At 36.5% G+C, this 16,598-nt stretch overlaps 3 protein-coding genes and 1 long non-coding RNA gene across 7 annotated transcripts; 2 read left to right on the top strand and 2 right to left on the bottom strand.

Moving 5' to 3' along the window:
• Positions 1-446: 446 nt before the first annotated feature.
• On the top strand, positions 447-2,285 carry LOC132281629 (phosphoserine aminotransferase 2, chloroplastic-like). Its single transcript, XM_059783319.1, has one exon. The coding sequence runs from the start codon at positions 576-578 to the stop codon at positions 1,863-1,865; it is 1,290 nt and encodes a 429-aa protein (XP_059639302.1). The 5' UTR covers positions 447-575; the 3' UTR covers positions 1,866-2,285.
• A 1,340-nt stretch (positions 2,286-3,625) lies between these two features.
• LOC132281630 (uncharacterized) lies at positions 3,626-5,779 on the bottom strand. The gene is made up of 2 exons (XR_009471728.1): positions 4,277-5,779; positions 3,626-3,939 (listed from the first exon to the last, which is right to left on the bottom strand). It is a non-coding gene; the product is annotated as an uncharacterized LOC132281630 (long non-coding RNA).
• Positions 5,780-7,413: 1,634 nt separating this feature from the next.
• On the top strand, positions 7,414-16,339 carry LOC132286561 (isovalerate--CoA ligase AAE2-like). 4 transcript variants are annotated; one of them, XM_059788911.1, is made up of 3 exons: positions 7,414-7,848; positions 9,356-10,827; positions 16,044-16,339. In XM_059788911.1, the coding sequence occupies exons 1-2, from the start codon at positions 7,528-7,530 to the stop codon at positions 10,793-10,795; spliced, it is 1,761 nt and encodes a 586-aa protein (XP_059644894.1). In that variant the 5' UTR covers positions 7,414-7,527; the 3' UTR covers positions 10,796-10,827; positions 16,044-16,339. The 4 variants fall into 4 exon arrangements, with proteins under 4 accessions (XP_059644894.1, XP_059644893.1, XP_059644895.1 ...); XM_059788910.1 differs by lacking the exon at positions 16,044-16,339 and adding an exon at positions 13,302-14,424; XM_059788912.1 differs by lacking the exon at positions 16,044-16,339 and adding an exon at positions 12,837-13,238.
• Positions 11,442-15,264, bottom strand: LOC132286564 (protein STRICTOSIDINE SYNTHASE-LIKE 5-like). Its single transcript, XM_059788914.1, has 4 exons — positions 14,730-15,264; positions 12,342-12,649; positions 12,056-12,188; positions 11,442-11,947 (listed from the first exon to the last, which is right to left on the bottom strand). Exons 1-4 carry the CDS (start codon positions 15,195-15,197, stop codon positions 11,669-11,671), a joined length of 1,188 nt encoding a protein of 395 aa, XP_059644897.1. The 5' UTR covers positions 15,198-15,264; the 3' UTR covers positions 11,442-11,668.
• Positions 16,340-16,598: the final 259 nt, after the last annotated feature.

Here is a 16,598-nt window from a genome sequence, read left to right as displayed (position 1 = left end):
TTATTTTTGGCTTCCATTTTTTAGCCAAACAAAAGGCTTAAATGACCAGATTAACTTGCCAAAACTCAAAGATGAGGGAGTTGAGGCCGTGGGGATTGGAATTTAGACACTTTTATGCGAAATAGAAAGTTGGGGGTGAGGGGGGCTGTAGGAGTAGATCATTGATATTTCTGGAAACTCCGTGGAAGCTACTGATACTATAGTATTTTAGAAAGACTTGAAGAGGTCACCGATGGTACAAAAGTTTGCTAGTTAACCCATCATATTTGACTAACGTACGCCACCCTTGAAAAATTGATTAGCAATGATTTTGACACCCCCAATTTTACCAACTCCAATGCAACCTAACCACCAAAACGATGTCGTGCCATCTCCAAAAGATTTATCCGATCCCCTACCTGGCACCATCATTTTTCTCATTTTGGAGATGTACTTGATTCACCAACCACCCTGCACTATATATAAACACACACTATGTATAGCTTGTTCATAGATCTCCTCCATTCTCCACTAAACCCTCCATTAAATCTAGAGAGAGAGAAGAGAGAGAAGGTCAAGTTTTTACCAAAAACACCATGGCAATGTCAGCAACTTCACCTCATTCTCTCCTCCTGAAAAACCCTAACCGTCACCTTCTCAAAAGCCCCAACACCGTCACCACCACCCACTTCAATGGCTTCCCTCTCAACCAATCTTCGCGCCTCAACAAACCCATATCGATCACCTGTTCGACAACCCAAGTCCAAGATCGCCCAACCTCCACCTCCCAATCCCAAGATCGGGTCTTCAATTTCGCCGCCGGTCCGGCTACTCTGCCTGAAAACGTGCTCAAGACGGCCGAATCTGAGCTCTACAACTGGCGTGGAGCCGGAATGAGCGTGATGGAAATGAGCCACAGAGGGAAAGAGTTCCTCTCAATCATCCAGAAAGCAGAGTCAGATCTGCGTACCCTTCTCAGCATACCCTCCGATTACGCTGTTCTGTTCTTGCAAGGCGGCGCGACTACCCAGTTCTCTGCGATCCCTCTCAATCTGTTGAAACCCGATGACCCAGTTGATTACATTGTCACTGGGTCATGGGGTGACAAGGCTTTCAAAGAAGCCACCAAGTATTGCAAGCCCTCTGTGATTTGGTCAGGCAAATCTGAGAAATATACGAAGATTCCATCTTTTGATCAGTTGGAGCAGAACCCGCATGCCAAGTATTTGCATATATGCGCGAACGAGACTATTCACGGGGTTGAATTCAAGAATTACCCAACTCCAAATAACAAAGATGGGATTTTGATTGCAGATATGTCTTCGAATTTTTGTTCCAAGCCTGTGGATGTGACCAAATTCGGCTTGATCTATGCCGGAGCGCAGAAGAATGTTGGTCCCTCTGGTGTCACCATTGTGATCATCAGGAAAGATTTGATTGGGCATGCTCAGGAGATCACTCCTATCATGCTGGATTACAAGATCCACGCCGACAACAATTCGCTGTATAACACTCCGCCATGTTATGGGATTTACATGTGTGGATTGGTGTTTGAAGATCTATTGGCTCAGGGTGGTTTGGTGGAGGTTGAGAAGAATAATATGAGGAAGGCACAGATTCTTTATGACACCATTGATCAGAGCAATGGGTTTTACAGGTGCCCGGTTGAGAAATCAGTGAGGTCATTGATGAATGTTCCATTTACATTGGAGAAATCGGAATTGGAGGCTGAGTTTATCAAGGAGGCGGCGAAGGAGAAGATGGTGCAGCTCAAGGGGCATAGATCGGTTGGTGGCATGCGAGCTTCGATATATAATGCCATGCCTCTAGCTGGGGTTGAGAAGTTGGTTGCTTTCATGAAGGAATTCCAGGCAAAACATGCTTGATGTTGTGGTAAGCATTCTGTTATGTTTTTGTTTTGTTCTGTTTGGTGTTTTCATGTTTGTTGTTCAACTTGGGTTAACATTTTGGAATACCTTCGGGGGTATTTTGAGAATAGCTATGGTAGTAGGTTCAGTGAGAAGAAGTTTACTTGGATTTGACAATAATCATATGTTATTGTCAAGCAATTTCATGGGTCCTATTCATTGTTATATAGTAAACAAACTTTGAGAGAATTCATGGAAGTTATTGTCCTATGAAATAATGGAGCTGTGCCACTGTTCAAAAGGCAAGCCGGAAGTAGGAACTTAGTAATTTATGTCCTCTGCAATCTAGCAATTGTTATATTTGCTATTATTGATTATATGTATTTCTTGTTCTCAAGAAATTAGCTTTATCTATTTATGATTATATTTATTTCTTTATTTACATATGACAGATGGTCTCATTCGGAGAGGTAAATGCACTAGGGTTAAAAGTATCTATATGCAGTCCATCCCTAATAATTGAAAAAATGTTTTTCTTGTGTTGAATTGAGACATGAGCGAGTCTCTGCATAAGTGGCTTTGAAATATTCAGTAAGAAGAAAGATCGATGAGAGGCGTATTGGCTCATTTGGGGAAGCTTTCTCGTAGCTAAAATTTCTCCATATTGTTGATGCCGACACTATAGAAACATTTTTTGATTTATAGAAAAAGTAAAATGATGGGTAAGATTAATAATTTTCTAGTGGAAGAAGGGCATATTTGTTATTTAGGAAGGCGGTGCATATTTGCTAGTTGCTACTTAGGGGGAGCATTATTATTTGTTAATTGGATAGGCATTTTGTCAAATTATATAAAATTATACATATAATAAGGAAATTTAGAATTTCAGGGGGGCTGCTGCTCCTTGTGGGACGAAGCTGCCTCCCTTGACAATAATTAAATAAACAATTTGCTACTGCAACCTACTCACCAATCCATCAACCTTCTCTTACACCATGAAAATGACAAAAGGAGGCTAAGATCTCTTAATCATCTTCCTCAATATTGAAATCATCTACAAGTCTCATCCTTGTATTTGAATTTATTTGCCCTCACGACTCTTGGACGCAGTGAAAGAGCTGGGAAATTACCTGTGCCTGTATAAAGACATTTTAAAGCCTAGAATACCATTCCTTACCTAGTTATAACATCTTCATGACATTGTGCTGGAACCATTAAGCTCTATCTATTTATATTTCCATATTTCTTCCATGAGGGAGAGAGTGATTTGTAGATTACATAGTGATAGGTGCTTATCATCGTATTCTTGTACTGTTTGATTCTTTTTGTAATCACGATACTAGATAATTGAAGTTGCGCCTCCCTTCAAGCTTCATGCCTCCCTTCAAGCTTCATGCGTTTTTTAGTCCCGGTAGTCTTGTTCGATCTTCTACTGGAGTTCTACCTTTCTAGGCCCCCACAAGCTTAGCAACTATTTCTCCCTTCCCAGCCAGTAGGGAGGTTGGGAGTACCCTTGCACCTTGAATATGTTTAAATTTAGGGTTATAATTGAAATTATGTGTTGAGAAAAAAGAAACCAATCATCAATCATATTCTAGTATAGCTAAATGGTGCAATGCATTTACTTCATCCTCATCAACGATCACCTTAATATAGTTGTATTTGGCAGTAGTAAATTGCTTGGTGGCCGGTTTTATTATAACTTGAAAATATCCAATGCGTGAAGATGAGAACTCGGTGACAAACTTGACTCCCAAAAAAGAACATAACGAAAATGATAAGCAGAACCAGAATTAAGAAGTAAATTTGATTACTATGCACGAGTACAGGGAAAAAAAATTGGAGGAGTTGACATTTAAGAACTCATTCAGTTGATTCTTCCTTAGTTTTCCATAATCCAGATGTGTTTGCAAGTCCAATGTAGGAGCCCCGATGTATCTATGATACATATCATCTCCGACGTATCAAACTATTGTCGAATAGTCTCAAGTATGCCAAAAAATGGCACAAAACAGATTTCTAGCAACTTTGAGCTTCAAACCATTGGACCACCTCCTGCAGATTAGTATATTGAAGGACACCCTCCTATTTGCTGCAAGACATGAAGCACTTCCAAACTTCCTTAGCCAAGGAAAAAAAACATTTAATTTGTTCTTAGTGTTGAAATGAAGCAACCATCATAGCCTAACAATTCATCTGAATAAGTTCAGGAAAAGGGGAGCACACTACAGTGTCATTAACAGAACCATACATTTGCTCGTTGAACACTTAAAATATAAGACAACAAGTAGAAAAACAAAAAAATACATTAATAAATAAATAAATCAATCTCAAAATAAATAAATAAATAAACCAACAAATACATAAATACATAAATAAATCAATCTCCAAGCACAGAGAATTGAAACAACAAATTGAGAGAACCCAACCTTTTTGGTTAACCGACGTATATTCGACTTCTATTTTTTCGATTCCAACTGAAAATCAGTTAGAAAAATTTTGTATATAGGATTGAAACTAAATTTGTAATATACCCAAGATGAGAGAGATGAGGAAATAGAGATAGACAGCTTGGGGAGAAGAAGAGTGGACCTTTTATTGCTAAACCGTCGCCGGAGAAGAAGACTGGAGCTAGCTGGAAGTTGCAGACGGCGGCCGGTGTTTCTCGTTGCTCTAAATCGGCCGGAAAAACAGAGAAGAGTGGAGAGAGAGGCGATGAACACATGGCTCTTCAGATCTGAAGTTCCAGTCGTTGATTTGAAACCCAATCTTCATAGACATTCAAAATTTTAGAGACAGAAGAAAGATTGTATGTTGGACATGAAACCAACGAAGATCGAGAGGAGGTCACCACGAATTGCCTCAGTTGTAGTGGAGTCGCCGCAACCTGCGAGACGGCTTCTAGCCCTAGAACATGTTACAATTTGTGTATATAGTGGTTCTCAAATCAGAACAAGTGAGTGCATTTGTTGCACCAGCTACAGCTAATGGTGGGCCTGAAATAAAGTCGGAACAAGCAAGAACACAAATTTGGTGTTCCAAGATTTGGCCCTTTTTTACAGAATGTTCTGCCACTGTTCGAACCAACACAGCCCAGCCCAAATGTATTTTGTTCTGAAAATGGCTTATTGTTCACATACTGGAGCATTACGGCACACTACAGCACACTTACCAAACAGGGCCTGAGCAAATAATCAAACGTTTGGTGGGCAAAGTTTTTGTGTTAATCTTCAGGCGTGAGATGGCCAAGTTATCCAAAATCTGGGACTCAAAAATTCTATCTGTTACAAAAATAATTAAAAAAAAAAGAAAGTGTAAATGAGATTTATTATACTAAATAAACAGAATAAGTACTGCGCAATAATTTAACAATCCATTTGCTTAACTAAAACAAAAGGGATGTCATCAAACTCGACGCTAACCAAACCTTCAATCCTCTGCTTCTTCTTCTTATTTTTCTTCTTCGCCCTCCGCTCCATCATCACCATTGTTATCAGCACCATTGCCAACGCCACCATCAACGCATTGTCATCATCGTCGTCTTCGATCTGTTGCAGTACGCGGGCCTCTTCTTCCTCTGCTTGCTCATGATCCAACAATGATCTTTTCGCTATTCAGATACTCGGCAAAACACAAATATAGATTTTTTTTTTTTTCCCCAAAAAAAGGGTTAGGGTTTAACGAATCCCAAAAGGACTTAGGAAAAAGAAAAAAAAAATGTTTTGGATTTGAAATAAAATTTCATTTGTGTACTTGTAACTTGCAATAATTTAGAAATTTAATAATAAGAGAATTATTATTTACCTTTTAATTTCAAATCTCACCGAGATTTCAAACACCGAGTTAGTTTATTACAAAGATATATGCATGTATATTAGTTATTACATACATGTGAATTGCAAATGTTACACTGCAAATATGCCATGCATAAATCAATTTTGTCGAAATCATAACTTCGTCGCCCTTTTTCTTTTCTTAAAAACCAAATTTCGCAATTGAAGAGTTGGTCTGAATGATTGAATCACATGTGCGGATCACATGCAGTGAGGTCACACTACATGCATCCTATGAATGCATGAGTTGAAAAGTTAGGCGGAGCATGGTTGGAGAGAAATTGAAGGAAAAGAAAATAAAGGAAATGGTGAGTTATATTATATCGTGTTTGGTACAAATTATTAAAGGGAATTGAAAATTTTGGAGGGATACAATCATACAAATTAGAGTTATAACGTCTAATAAAAACTTTAATACTATACCTTTTTTAAAGTCTAATAAAAACTTTAATACTATACTTTCTTTAAAAAAAAATTAAATTCTATAAAAAAGAAAAAAGAAAAAAAAGAGAGGATAGTAAATTCACTAGATAATGTCATTTCTTTTCTTTTTTAAACATGATTGTTATGGATTTTTATTTTTTCATAACTAATATTATGATTATTATTTTCCATTAAACCAAACAAACAAGATTGATTTTAACTTGCAAATCCGTAACTAGTTTTTGGTTTGTTTTTTAGCAAACAAACACATAGAAAGGGGTTTTGCATAGTTTTGGAAGCTGAAGAGAATTTTTGGGCTAAATGAGACAGTTTCCAGTTTATTTTTTTAAAATAAAATAATGGTGTAATTAGTAGTATACAGTAATTAAAGATAAGTATTACATAAGAAATCGCAAAAAGTTAATTAAGTGGGTAGGAAAATGAAAAATTTATCAATTATCTACGCAACCTTCAAGATTCTCAAAAAGATAAAAAAGTTATGGGCTCCTCCCTAATCATTGTTGATAATGATTACCTTGTACTTTTTCTTATCTCAAAATAAGTGTCATAATAATTTTTAATACATGTTCTGTTAAAAAATTATTAATCTCCGTAAGTAATACTTAAATTAAGATAGAGATAGAGATGATACATTGTACTTAGAAAAAAGTTTTATTTAGTTGTTGTTTGCTTTTATTTATTTTTTTTTTTGGGATTTTTTAATAATTAATAATAATTGAAAAGTAATTTAGTGTCAGCTTGCTTTGTCGAGAACAAAAAACATAAAACTGTACAATTCAATTTTTTTAAAACTTATAAAAGACTTATTTTTAAAGAATTGTTTTTTATATTTCTGTGAATTTTTTTTTTTTTTTAGAACTATTTTCAGAATTACAAATTAAACAACCTCAAATATTGAAAATCAAAACTCTGAAAGATTCAACTCTCATCAATTGAATTTGTATAAAGCTACTGTTCTATGTCGTTATGCTTGCACGAAACTATACAACTTGATTGAGAAAGTTTTACATAATTCAAAATATAGTAGTATGACAATTAAAACTCAGGAAGCTATGTTTGTTCTCATGGAATTAAAATTTATAAAGTTAAATAAAAATAACTAACAAAATTAAAACAAAATTTTCTTCTATTTCACAAGTTTAAATGCCATTAATTTCACGCAGTCCATCACCGATTCACCGCCTCAATGTAAATGTAAAAATTTTATATAATTTTTCAGTATGTAAAAATTTCTGACTTTGACAGGGCATGTACCTCAAAACCTTTCATTTGCAGTTGCATTATATCCATGAAAATATCACTGTATAGACACATTACACATACATACACATATATATTCTTTAAATATTCAGTTCAATCCGGAGATCTCCCCACTTTACACTCAGCTCTATCTCTCCGCGATCATGAATCATTTCTTCAAGGTATCATTGGGTCGGTTCGTTTACGGTCTGAATCGAATTCACCCGAACTGTACTCGCCAACTCTCTCAATCTACTAGGAATTTTGAACCGGGTTCATGGGAATCGACGGAGGGTCTGGTCCAATGCTCGGCCAATTACGTTCCTCTGTCCCCTATAAGCTTCTTAGAGAGAGCCTCAAAAGTTTACAGGGACAGAACATCAGTTGTGTATGGTTCTGTCAAGTATACATGGAATCAAACTCATCAACGCTGTCTCAGACTCGCTTCTGCTCTCACCCACTTGGGAATTTCACCAGGCGATATTGTAAGTTTGATTTGTATTCCATTTCTTTTCTTATAAATTGTGTGGTTTTTTTATTTGTAATATTCTTTTTTGGGTAAGTAATTGAAATGTTAATAACCAAAAATCTTATTGGGTTTTTGGTTTTCCTTTTTTGGGATGCCACCAATTTCACATTATTTTCAGTCAGATTCTTCAGTGCTTTGTTAAAGGGTGTCTTGCTTGAAATGGTGTGTGTTTGGTTTTGTTTTACTTTGCTGTGATTGTTCTTCTAGGATGTTAGTGTTAATTATGTTTAGTTTCATTCTTTTTTTTTTCTCTCTCTCTCTCTCTCTCTCTATATATATATATATATATTGGCTAAGTGTGTGAAATGCTATAATAAAAAATCTAATTGGGTTTTTTGTTTGCGTTTTTGGGATGCCACCAAATTTAGATTATTCTCAGTCAGACTCTTTAATGCTTTGTTTAAGGGTGTCTTGTTTGATATGGTATGTTTGGTTTAGTTTTACTTTACTGTGATTGTTCTTCTAGTATGTTGGTGTTAATTAAATCTAAAGTGGGTGACAGTTTTCAGTCAATTCCTTGATATTGGATTTTGAATTCTGAAAATTCATTAAACCGGCAAACCTGTCTGTTTGACACCACTACCCTGTTTAATCAAATACAGTACTTCTTGTATTCGGATTTATATCCGGATGTCCAGAACCAAATGTGGCAATTCCAAGACTTTTTTGTTTTGGGACTATAGAGGGTGTCCACACCTCTCCTTTGGAGGTGAACTATTTATTCCCTTCAAATACTCGTGATCATCCCCAAATGGCAGAGGTTTTGATGCCCCGAGAATTGAACACAAGTCGGAGCCTTATGCCACGCCTATTCTTTCCACAGGGAGGAAATTGTGGAGGAGTGTTATGCATTACTCAAACTGCTACTGCTACTTGACAGTTGTGATGCAGTACATCGATCAGTTGATGGACTCAGGCTCATCTTCATTTTCTTTTCTTTAGCTGTATCTTCAAGTGTGTACTTTTCTATGAAGTGCATCTCATGATCAGACGAAAGAATTTCATTTTATGTCAAGGGAAACAATGAGCAAAGCTGTCTTAATAAAATGAAACAAATAGTTAGATATATGCTATAAGAACTTTTGATATTTTTAGGAGGGCATTTGGATGCTTAATTGAAAATATACCACCTCAATTAGTTTCTAATGCGATTTGAAGGCATGAATTCACCTCATTGGATGGACTTTATGAACGTGGAATAAAACAGTTGAAGATTAGATTTAATTTGATCTCTTTTAGAACATGCGAGTCCAAAAATTTTCAAGTACGGTACGTATGCTGAGAGGTTTTGCAGCAGATAAAGGTGTAATTTACTTTGCATTGACAGGATGCGAGTTTATGGTATTTAATTCTTGTTCTTTCTGTTTTCATTTTTCCTTTCTTTTGGACCACCTTAGCAGTTTTAAGTAAATGCTCTTTACTGTGAAATACCATATATTTTAAACTCTAAATTGTTGGAGCAGGTTGCAACATTGGCACCTAATATTCCAGCGGTGCATGAGTTGCATTTTGCTGTCCCGATGGCTGGAGCAATTCTTTGTACACTTAACACACGCCATGATTCAGCCATGGTCTCAGTCCTACTGAGACATTCAGAAGCCAAGGTCATGTTCGTAGACTACCAGTTACTCGAAATTGCTCATGGAGCACTTGATCTTCTTTCAAGTACAGATACAAAACCACCAATCCTAGTCTTAATCCCTGAATCCGACGGCTCATCTCCCACCAACCTTGCTTCTAATACCTATGAGTATGAGACTTTCCTGGAAACCGGACACAATGAATTTGAGATATTACGGCCGAAAAATGAATGGGACCCTATCAGCGTAAATTATACTTCTGGCACAACATCACGTCCCAAAGGTGTTGTTTATAGTCACAGAGGAGCCTATCTTAATTCCATTGCAACTTTTTTCCTTCATGGGATGGGTGCAATGCCTGTTTACCTTTGGACAGTGCCCATGTTTCACTGCAACGGGTGGTGCCTCATTTGGGGGTTGGCAGCCCTGGGCGGCACGAACATATGCCTTAGACGCGTTTCTCCTAAAGGCATATTTGACTGTATTGCTCTCCACAAGGTGACTCACATGGGTGGGGCACCAACTGTCTTGAACATGATTGTGAATTCACCATCAAGTGATCGCAAGCCACTTCCACACAGGGTTCAAGTAATGACTGGTGGTGCACCACCACCTCCACAGATCCTTTTCAAGATGGAGGAGATGGGGTTTGGAGTATCTCACTTGTATGGACTTACCGAAACTTTTGGTCCAGGGACATATTGCATGTGGAAGCCAGAGTGGGATTCCTTACCTCCGGATGAACGATCGAAGTTGCAAGCACGGCAAGGAGTGCACCATCTTGGTTTGGAGGAAGTTGACATAAAAGATTATGTCACCATGAAGAGTGTACCACCTGACGGTAAAACAATGGGTGAGATTATGTTTAGAGGAAATACCGTAATGAGTGGATACCTCAAAGATTTGAAAGCAACTGAAAAAGCTTTCAGTGGCGGATGGTTTCGAAGTGGTGATCTTGCTGTGAAACATCCTGATGGCTATATAGAAGTAAAAGACCGGTTGAAGGATATCATAATTTCCGGGGGTGAGAATATTAGCAGTGTAGAGGTAGAGACAGCGTTGTTTAGTCATCCAGCAGTTCTGGAGGCTGCAGTAGTTGCACGACCAGATGATCACTGGGGGCAGACGCCTTGTGCATTTGTGAAGTTAAAGGAGGGATTTAATGTCGATGCTCAAGAAATGATAAAGTTCTGCCAGGATCATTTACCGCATTATATGGCACCTAAGACTGTCATTTTTGAAGATATACCAAAAACTTCAACTGGGAAGGTACAGAAGTTTATTCTAAGGGAGAAAGCAAAGACCATGGGAAGCCTTTCCTGAGTGGAAAGAGTTCAGCAATTTTCCTTTAAAAGGTAAAATTTAAAGCTAAATGCTTGTATGATTCCTCATTATCTCTCTCTCGCTCTCTCTCTTTACTTATAGCTCCGTTGCGCAACAAAAATAAATACATGAATAAACATATAAGAATTAGAAATAGAAGAAAATTCCTGTAAGCCACTCTGATTTCCATCAAAATATATAGGCTGAGGACTTCTTGTCCTTTTGCTGAAGTTGCATCCACAATCTTTGCTAGTTGTTCTTTGATTGTAAGATATGACTCATCTGTGTTCTTAGGACATCGTGTGGATTGGTCAGTGTCTAATGATGGTAGGGGATAGAAGTTATTAACATATTGAGTTAAACCTTGGAAGCATATGTCTATGTAGGCAACTGCATTACCATGAATTTCTCTGTTCATTTGGATTCTCAATGGTCATCCGAAATAACGGTCTACTCTACTCGTTAACCAGGATGCACTAGCTGAAGAAAAATAAACCAAAACCAAATGCACCTATAGAAAACCGAAACCCTTACAAAATAAAAAACTAAAGATTCAAAAAATTAATTGGACAACCCAAAGCAAAAGCAGAAATCAGGACCAAAGAAGTGTAAGAAAATAAAGAAGAAAGAGAGAACATAACCTAACTGAAATCGAAGCCAAAGAAGAAAATATATAATAAAGAGAGAACATAGGATCTGCTTAGTTGAGAAAATTCAAATTTAATTATCTTCCCTGCTAAAATAACACAATACATCTGAATATATAAGAAAACCATATATCTCATACACATGATAGTAAACTGCATGGTCATCTAATGTTAAGTTTCAACTTCCAGTAAAAACTTTACACCCAGTTTGTTGAGGGCTTCTTGTTCATATATTGGCAAGCGCTGGATTCTGAGTCAGATTGAGGCGGATAATGTAAGGATATACCACGGAACCACAGTACAAATGATCTCCAATCTTAATCCCACTTGAAACCAGTGACAATTGAAGATCATAGTAATGAGCAGTTGGTTTTCCTTCCAAATCAACGGCCAAAACACCACCGTTTCTCTCCATAGGTGGTCGCCCAGTGTACCTCTCCATGATCGCCAGACCCTTTCGAATCCAAGGGTATCTCTGTGCCATATCCCATGAAAATGTGGCTTCCTGCCAAAATTACACAAAAAGGATGATGGCATAAGCTATTCTTTTCAACAATCAAAAGCGTTTCAGGACAATGCCCATCAAGCATTATATTAGTATGAGTTTAGTTACCGTAGATAATGCAATCCAGTAGTGACCTTCTCCATCATATCGAATGTTGTCAGGCATGCCTGGCAAATTATAAATAAATACATCTACTGATCCTTTTCTTTTTCCTTTTATGTAGTATTTCTTGCACCTTCTCCTGCAATTTTAATTTTTCACCCATTAAAATCACTCGCACTATTCCAATTCCTACATAAAATGACTCTTATCCTGAATTTAGTCTAAACAAATCAGAAACAAGTTTGAAGTTCAAACACAAACACTGGCATGTTGTGATCGGGCAATAACTTACATTGGGGTTTCACAGAAGACTAGGAAATTCTGATCTGGTGAGACTGTCACCCCGTTAGCAAAGTACAGGTCCCGGACTAGAACTTCGGTCTTTTTAGTGGATGGATCATAGCTCATTAATCTGCCGTGTGGTTTTCCCTCTAAAAAGTCCCAGATGAAGCTCGATAGGTTGTATTTGTATGATGCATCTGTAAAATAGATCATGCCATCATCTGCTATATCAACACCGTCTGTTAGTTTGAATTCTACACCCTCGGCCTCTTTTGTCAACAGCTTCACCTTACCATCTTCAGTTACTTTCAGTAGCCCCTGCACCATCATATATATTCTGATAAGAACATATTTAGTATAAATTTTGTTTTTTGGGAATAGTTTATGTTCTCAGAGAACAAAAAAGATAAAACAGCTTGAAACTACATTTGTTTATTTTAAAATAGTGAAATCTGAGCTTGAAACTCCATATGTTTATTTCATACAACACTCTTTTTCTCTGTAGAAAACTGTTTTGTGTTTCCTTGCGTTTGAAATTGTTTCAGAAAACACAACCATTCAGCCTAGGCAAAGTTCGAAATTGTTGTGTCACAACAATTCTTTATTCTCATGGATTTTGTTACAAGTCATGGATTTTGTTTTGTAACGGGAAATGTTTTGAGTAGTCGCAATTGTCATGCTGTCCAATCTTGTCTCTTTGATGAGGTGGGATGACTCCATTAAAAGCAGTTTTTATGTAATATAGCACATCCAAAATAAATGATTCGCTCTAATGATTTTCAAATGATGCAACCTGTAAGTTGCCTATTAGCCTGGGTATCTTATTTTCTACTTTAGTGTAATTTTCGAGCTTTACAACTTTTCTATTATGTTGCTTATTTATTCAAAGCTGTATATTTCAACCTCTCATGACTTTGATCTCATCTGTTTGACATATCCACAATAATTTTTTATTTGTCCTTTTTCACAGACCATGTTTTGTACACCAGAATAATATCAACTATAAGTCTACAACTCTTACAGGAGTGCGGTGTTGCCCGAATGGTTAAAGGCTCCCCATCTTTGAAAGTCCGTGATCAAACTTTATACCCTCCCCCTCGCCCCTAAGCCCACACTAACCCCTAAAAATAAAAGTCTAGAACACTTATTAATAATTATTTACTGTAATATGTTACTTATTTATTACACATGATACTCCGGTATCATATTGGGGTCCTACTAATATTTGGACGATTTAAAACTTGAAGTGTGTTTGGACCACTTTATTGCAATTTAATAGCAAGACTGAACTATCAAAATTGAAATTAATTGATTAAAAATCTAATGAAGTTGGACTGTACCGTAATTTGTTAGTATTCTTTCAATCGGCACAAACTACAAAATTTATGATAGTGACAAAATGGCATTCTCCCAGTCCACTTGTGTCACAAGATAAGAAAATAGAAGAAATCATACTTTAATATAATATTTTAATTGAATTATTCGTTATATTCCATATTTAATTGGTCACTGTACAAGTTTGACTTTTGAATATAAATATGCTCGTGAGCGGACAGGTCCTGAAATCGTTTAAAAATTGTACAAGTGTGCCTCTTTTTCTTTATATTACTCATTTATTTATTTAGTATTCTTTTAGGCTTTGTTTCCTGAGAGTAAAATAATAGAAATGATAACATTATTTTTCTTTAATTATTCATTTATTTAGTATTTTTTGCCATCCGGAGAAACGCCTTACACAAATTCTTTTAGGCTTTGTTTTATGAGAATAAAATAAGAGAAATAATAACATTTAGTTATAAAAGAAGAGAAGAGAGAAGAAAAAAAATATATATATAATAATAATTTATATTTATTTTTGAATTAATTATAAAATAAATAAATAAAATGATAATATTTTTGTTTAAAAAAATAATGAGAAAAAAGTTAAAAAAAAATAATAATAACATTTAAACTACTATCATAAGATATGGTTTAAATGTTATAAAATAGTAGTTTTAGAATTATAAAAATATTACTTAGTCCATTATTATTTCCTCCAAATTTTTTCATTTCTTTTTTTTTTTTTTTTACTAAAAATTATCCAAACACAATTTCCACAATCATTTATTTTCTTTCTTGATCAAGATTGAGTGAGAGAGAGAGAGAGAGAGAGAGATAAGAATGGTGCCACACGTAATAATTGAAGGTGTGTTGAGTCGTACACTATTCTACTTGCATGACATACACCGTAAACCAATTACAATTAGTGGAAGTAAAGGCAATCTAATCAACAACAAACCTGATTAATTACTACAAGCAACCTAATTAATCAACAACAAAACCTGATTAATTACACTAATCAACCACACAATCAATCAGAAAATTAATTAATTGATCTGACAATATATTACCAACGTACCTTGTCGGCATCAGCAACTATAACTTCATTTTTGTTATGGCCAAGAACGAGACCGAGGGGTCGTCCACCGGTGTTTATCCAGTTCTCCACCACCGTCGCCGCCGCCGACTCGTTCACCGTGACTCGCTTGATCCACCCATCAGAACAACCCGTGTATATGAGTTTGGAGTGGGGATCGTAAGCCAGGTCTTCGGGTGCCAACAACTGCCCGAACCCAATGGTGTCGGACCCAATAAGCATGCGAGCATTACGCCTGGGGACGGACACGATGTGGCGAGTGAACTCGTGGGTGGGAATTGGAGCCGGGTCGAACGAGTCGAGTTGGAATAAAAGTAATGCCGCTACAACAGGAACTGATATAGAAAATATGAGACCGAAGGGCCATAAGGTGGTGCTCCGAGTCATGGAAATAGTTTCAGATGGGTTGGTTGAGGGAGGTGAGTCGGGCTTTGACTCGGACATCGGCATTGGTGCGAAAGGTGGATTGAGATGCAGGACAGAATAGGTTATTCAGTAGCAGTGGGAGTGGGTGGGTTATCCTTGGCTTCTTTAAATACTCGGTCTAACACGTGGACTATATAACAAAGAGTGGTGGACCCGTGAGAATAATTAGGATCTGCGTTGAAATCTGGCTTTCCCAACACAGCATCTTCATCCTTGGATATGATGATTTTTTTTTTTTTTTTTTTTTTTTTCATTTGAAAAGCACAAAGGTCAAGTCAAGGTGGTAGTACATAGACATAAGTCAAGCTAAATAAAGGCGTACAAATCATGAACTAATATAATAAAATGAACTAAATTTGGTGAGAAAGAGCCACCGATTTAGAACGAAAATCACTAAGGGAGAAGAGCAGCAATTAGAATGACCAAATGTCAGGCCATCATCAAGACAACAACTCCAAAACTGCATCCATAAGGCGCCTTCACACACTCAACCCCGCACAAGATTAAATCAAGTCAGGGAAAACAAAAATCGACCTAGATCAGAAATCTAGCCGAAGGGAAAACATCAGATTCATCATATCGAGTCGGAATTGTGACACACCGATGTTATTAACCTGTGGGAGGCAAGGAAGGTCACCTCCCTACTCCCATGGAATGGAGCAGGGAGCAAAGCGGAAGGGGGCCGAGCGTTTGCGAGAAAGAGAGGGAAGAGAAAGAGCAGAGGAAAAGTTAGAGGTGGCCCTTTTATCATTGGATATGATTTAGGGGTGGCAAAAATGGGTGAATCAATAAATAAGCTTATTAACCAACTAGACAATCTGACATTTATTTTTATTTTTATTTTATTAACTCTGGTGTCCGGGATGGCAGGAACCCTTAGGGTCTCTCAATAACGCGACTAATTCCTGGGGATTCGGAAGAGCATTTTCCCATTCGGGTTGGGTAAATCACTACAGGGATAAATAGAGGCTAATTACAAAGAATACTCAGCGGGACTCGAACCTTAAACCTTGAGCTTACTAAGTTCCAAAATCCAGCGAGTATATCGCTGGGACCTATCCGAAGTGAATCAATGTGACATTTTTTTTGGAAACAATGTAGTTTTTATTTTTTTTATTTTTATGAAAGACAATATTTGCACTTCATTTTTCTTTAATTGTATTCTATTTGCATTTTTCTTTTAAAGTAAATGACAAGCACGTTCATGAAATCATTAATGCATCATTCTTTATGTTATAATAATATAACTACCCTTTATACAATTTTTTAACTTCTTTTATTTTATTTTATTTTATTTATATTTATTTTTGGCTGAGGTCCTCAAAGAGATTATTTATTAAAAGGAGATAATTTTATTTATTTTTGACAGAAAAAAGAGAGAATTTATTCTATATATATATATATATATATATATATATATATATA

This window comes from Cornus florida, unplaced genomic scaffold (assembly GCF_030987335.1).
Source record: "Cornus florida cultivar Cherokee Brave unplaced genomic scaffold, ASM3098733v1 CherokeeBrave_3.0.0_Hap2_Chr11, whole genome shotgun sequence".
NCBI lineage: Eukaryota > Viridiplantae > Streptophyta > Magnoliopsida > Cornales > Cornaceae > Cornus > Cornus florida.
Note: the sequence above shows the minus strand (reverse complement) of the source record. Positions and strands in the feature narration are given on the sequence as shown.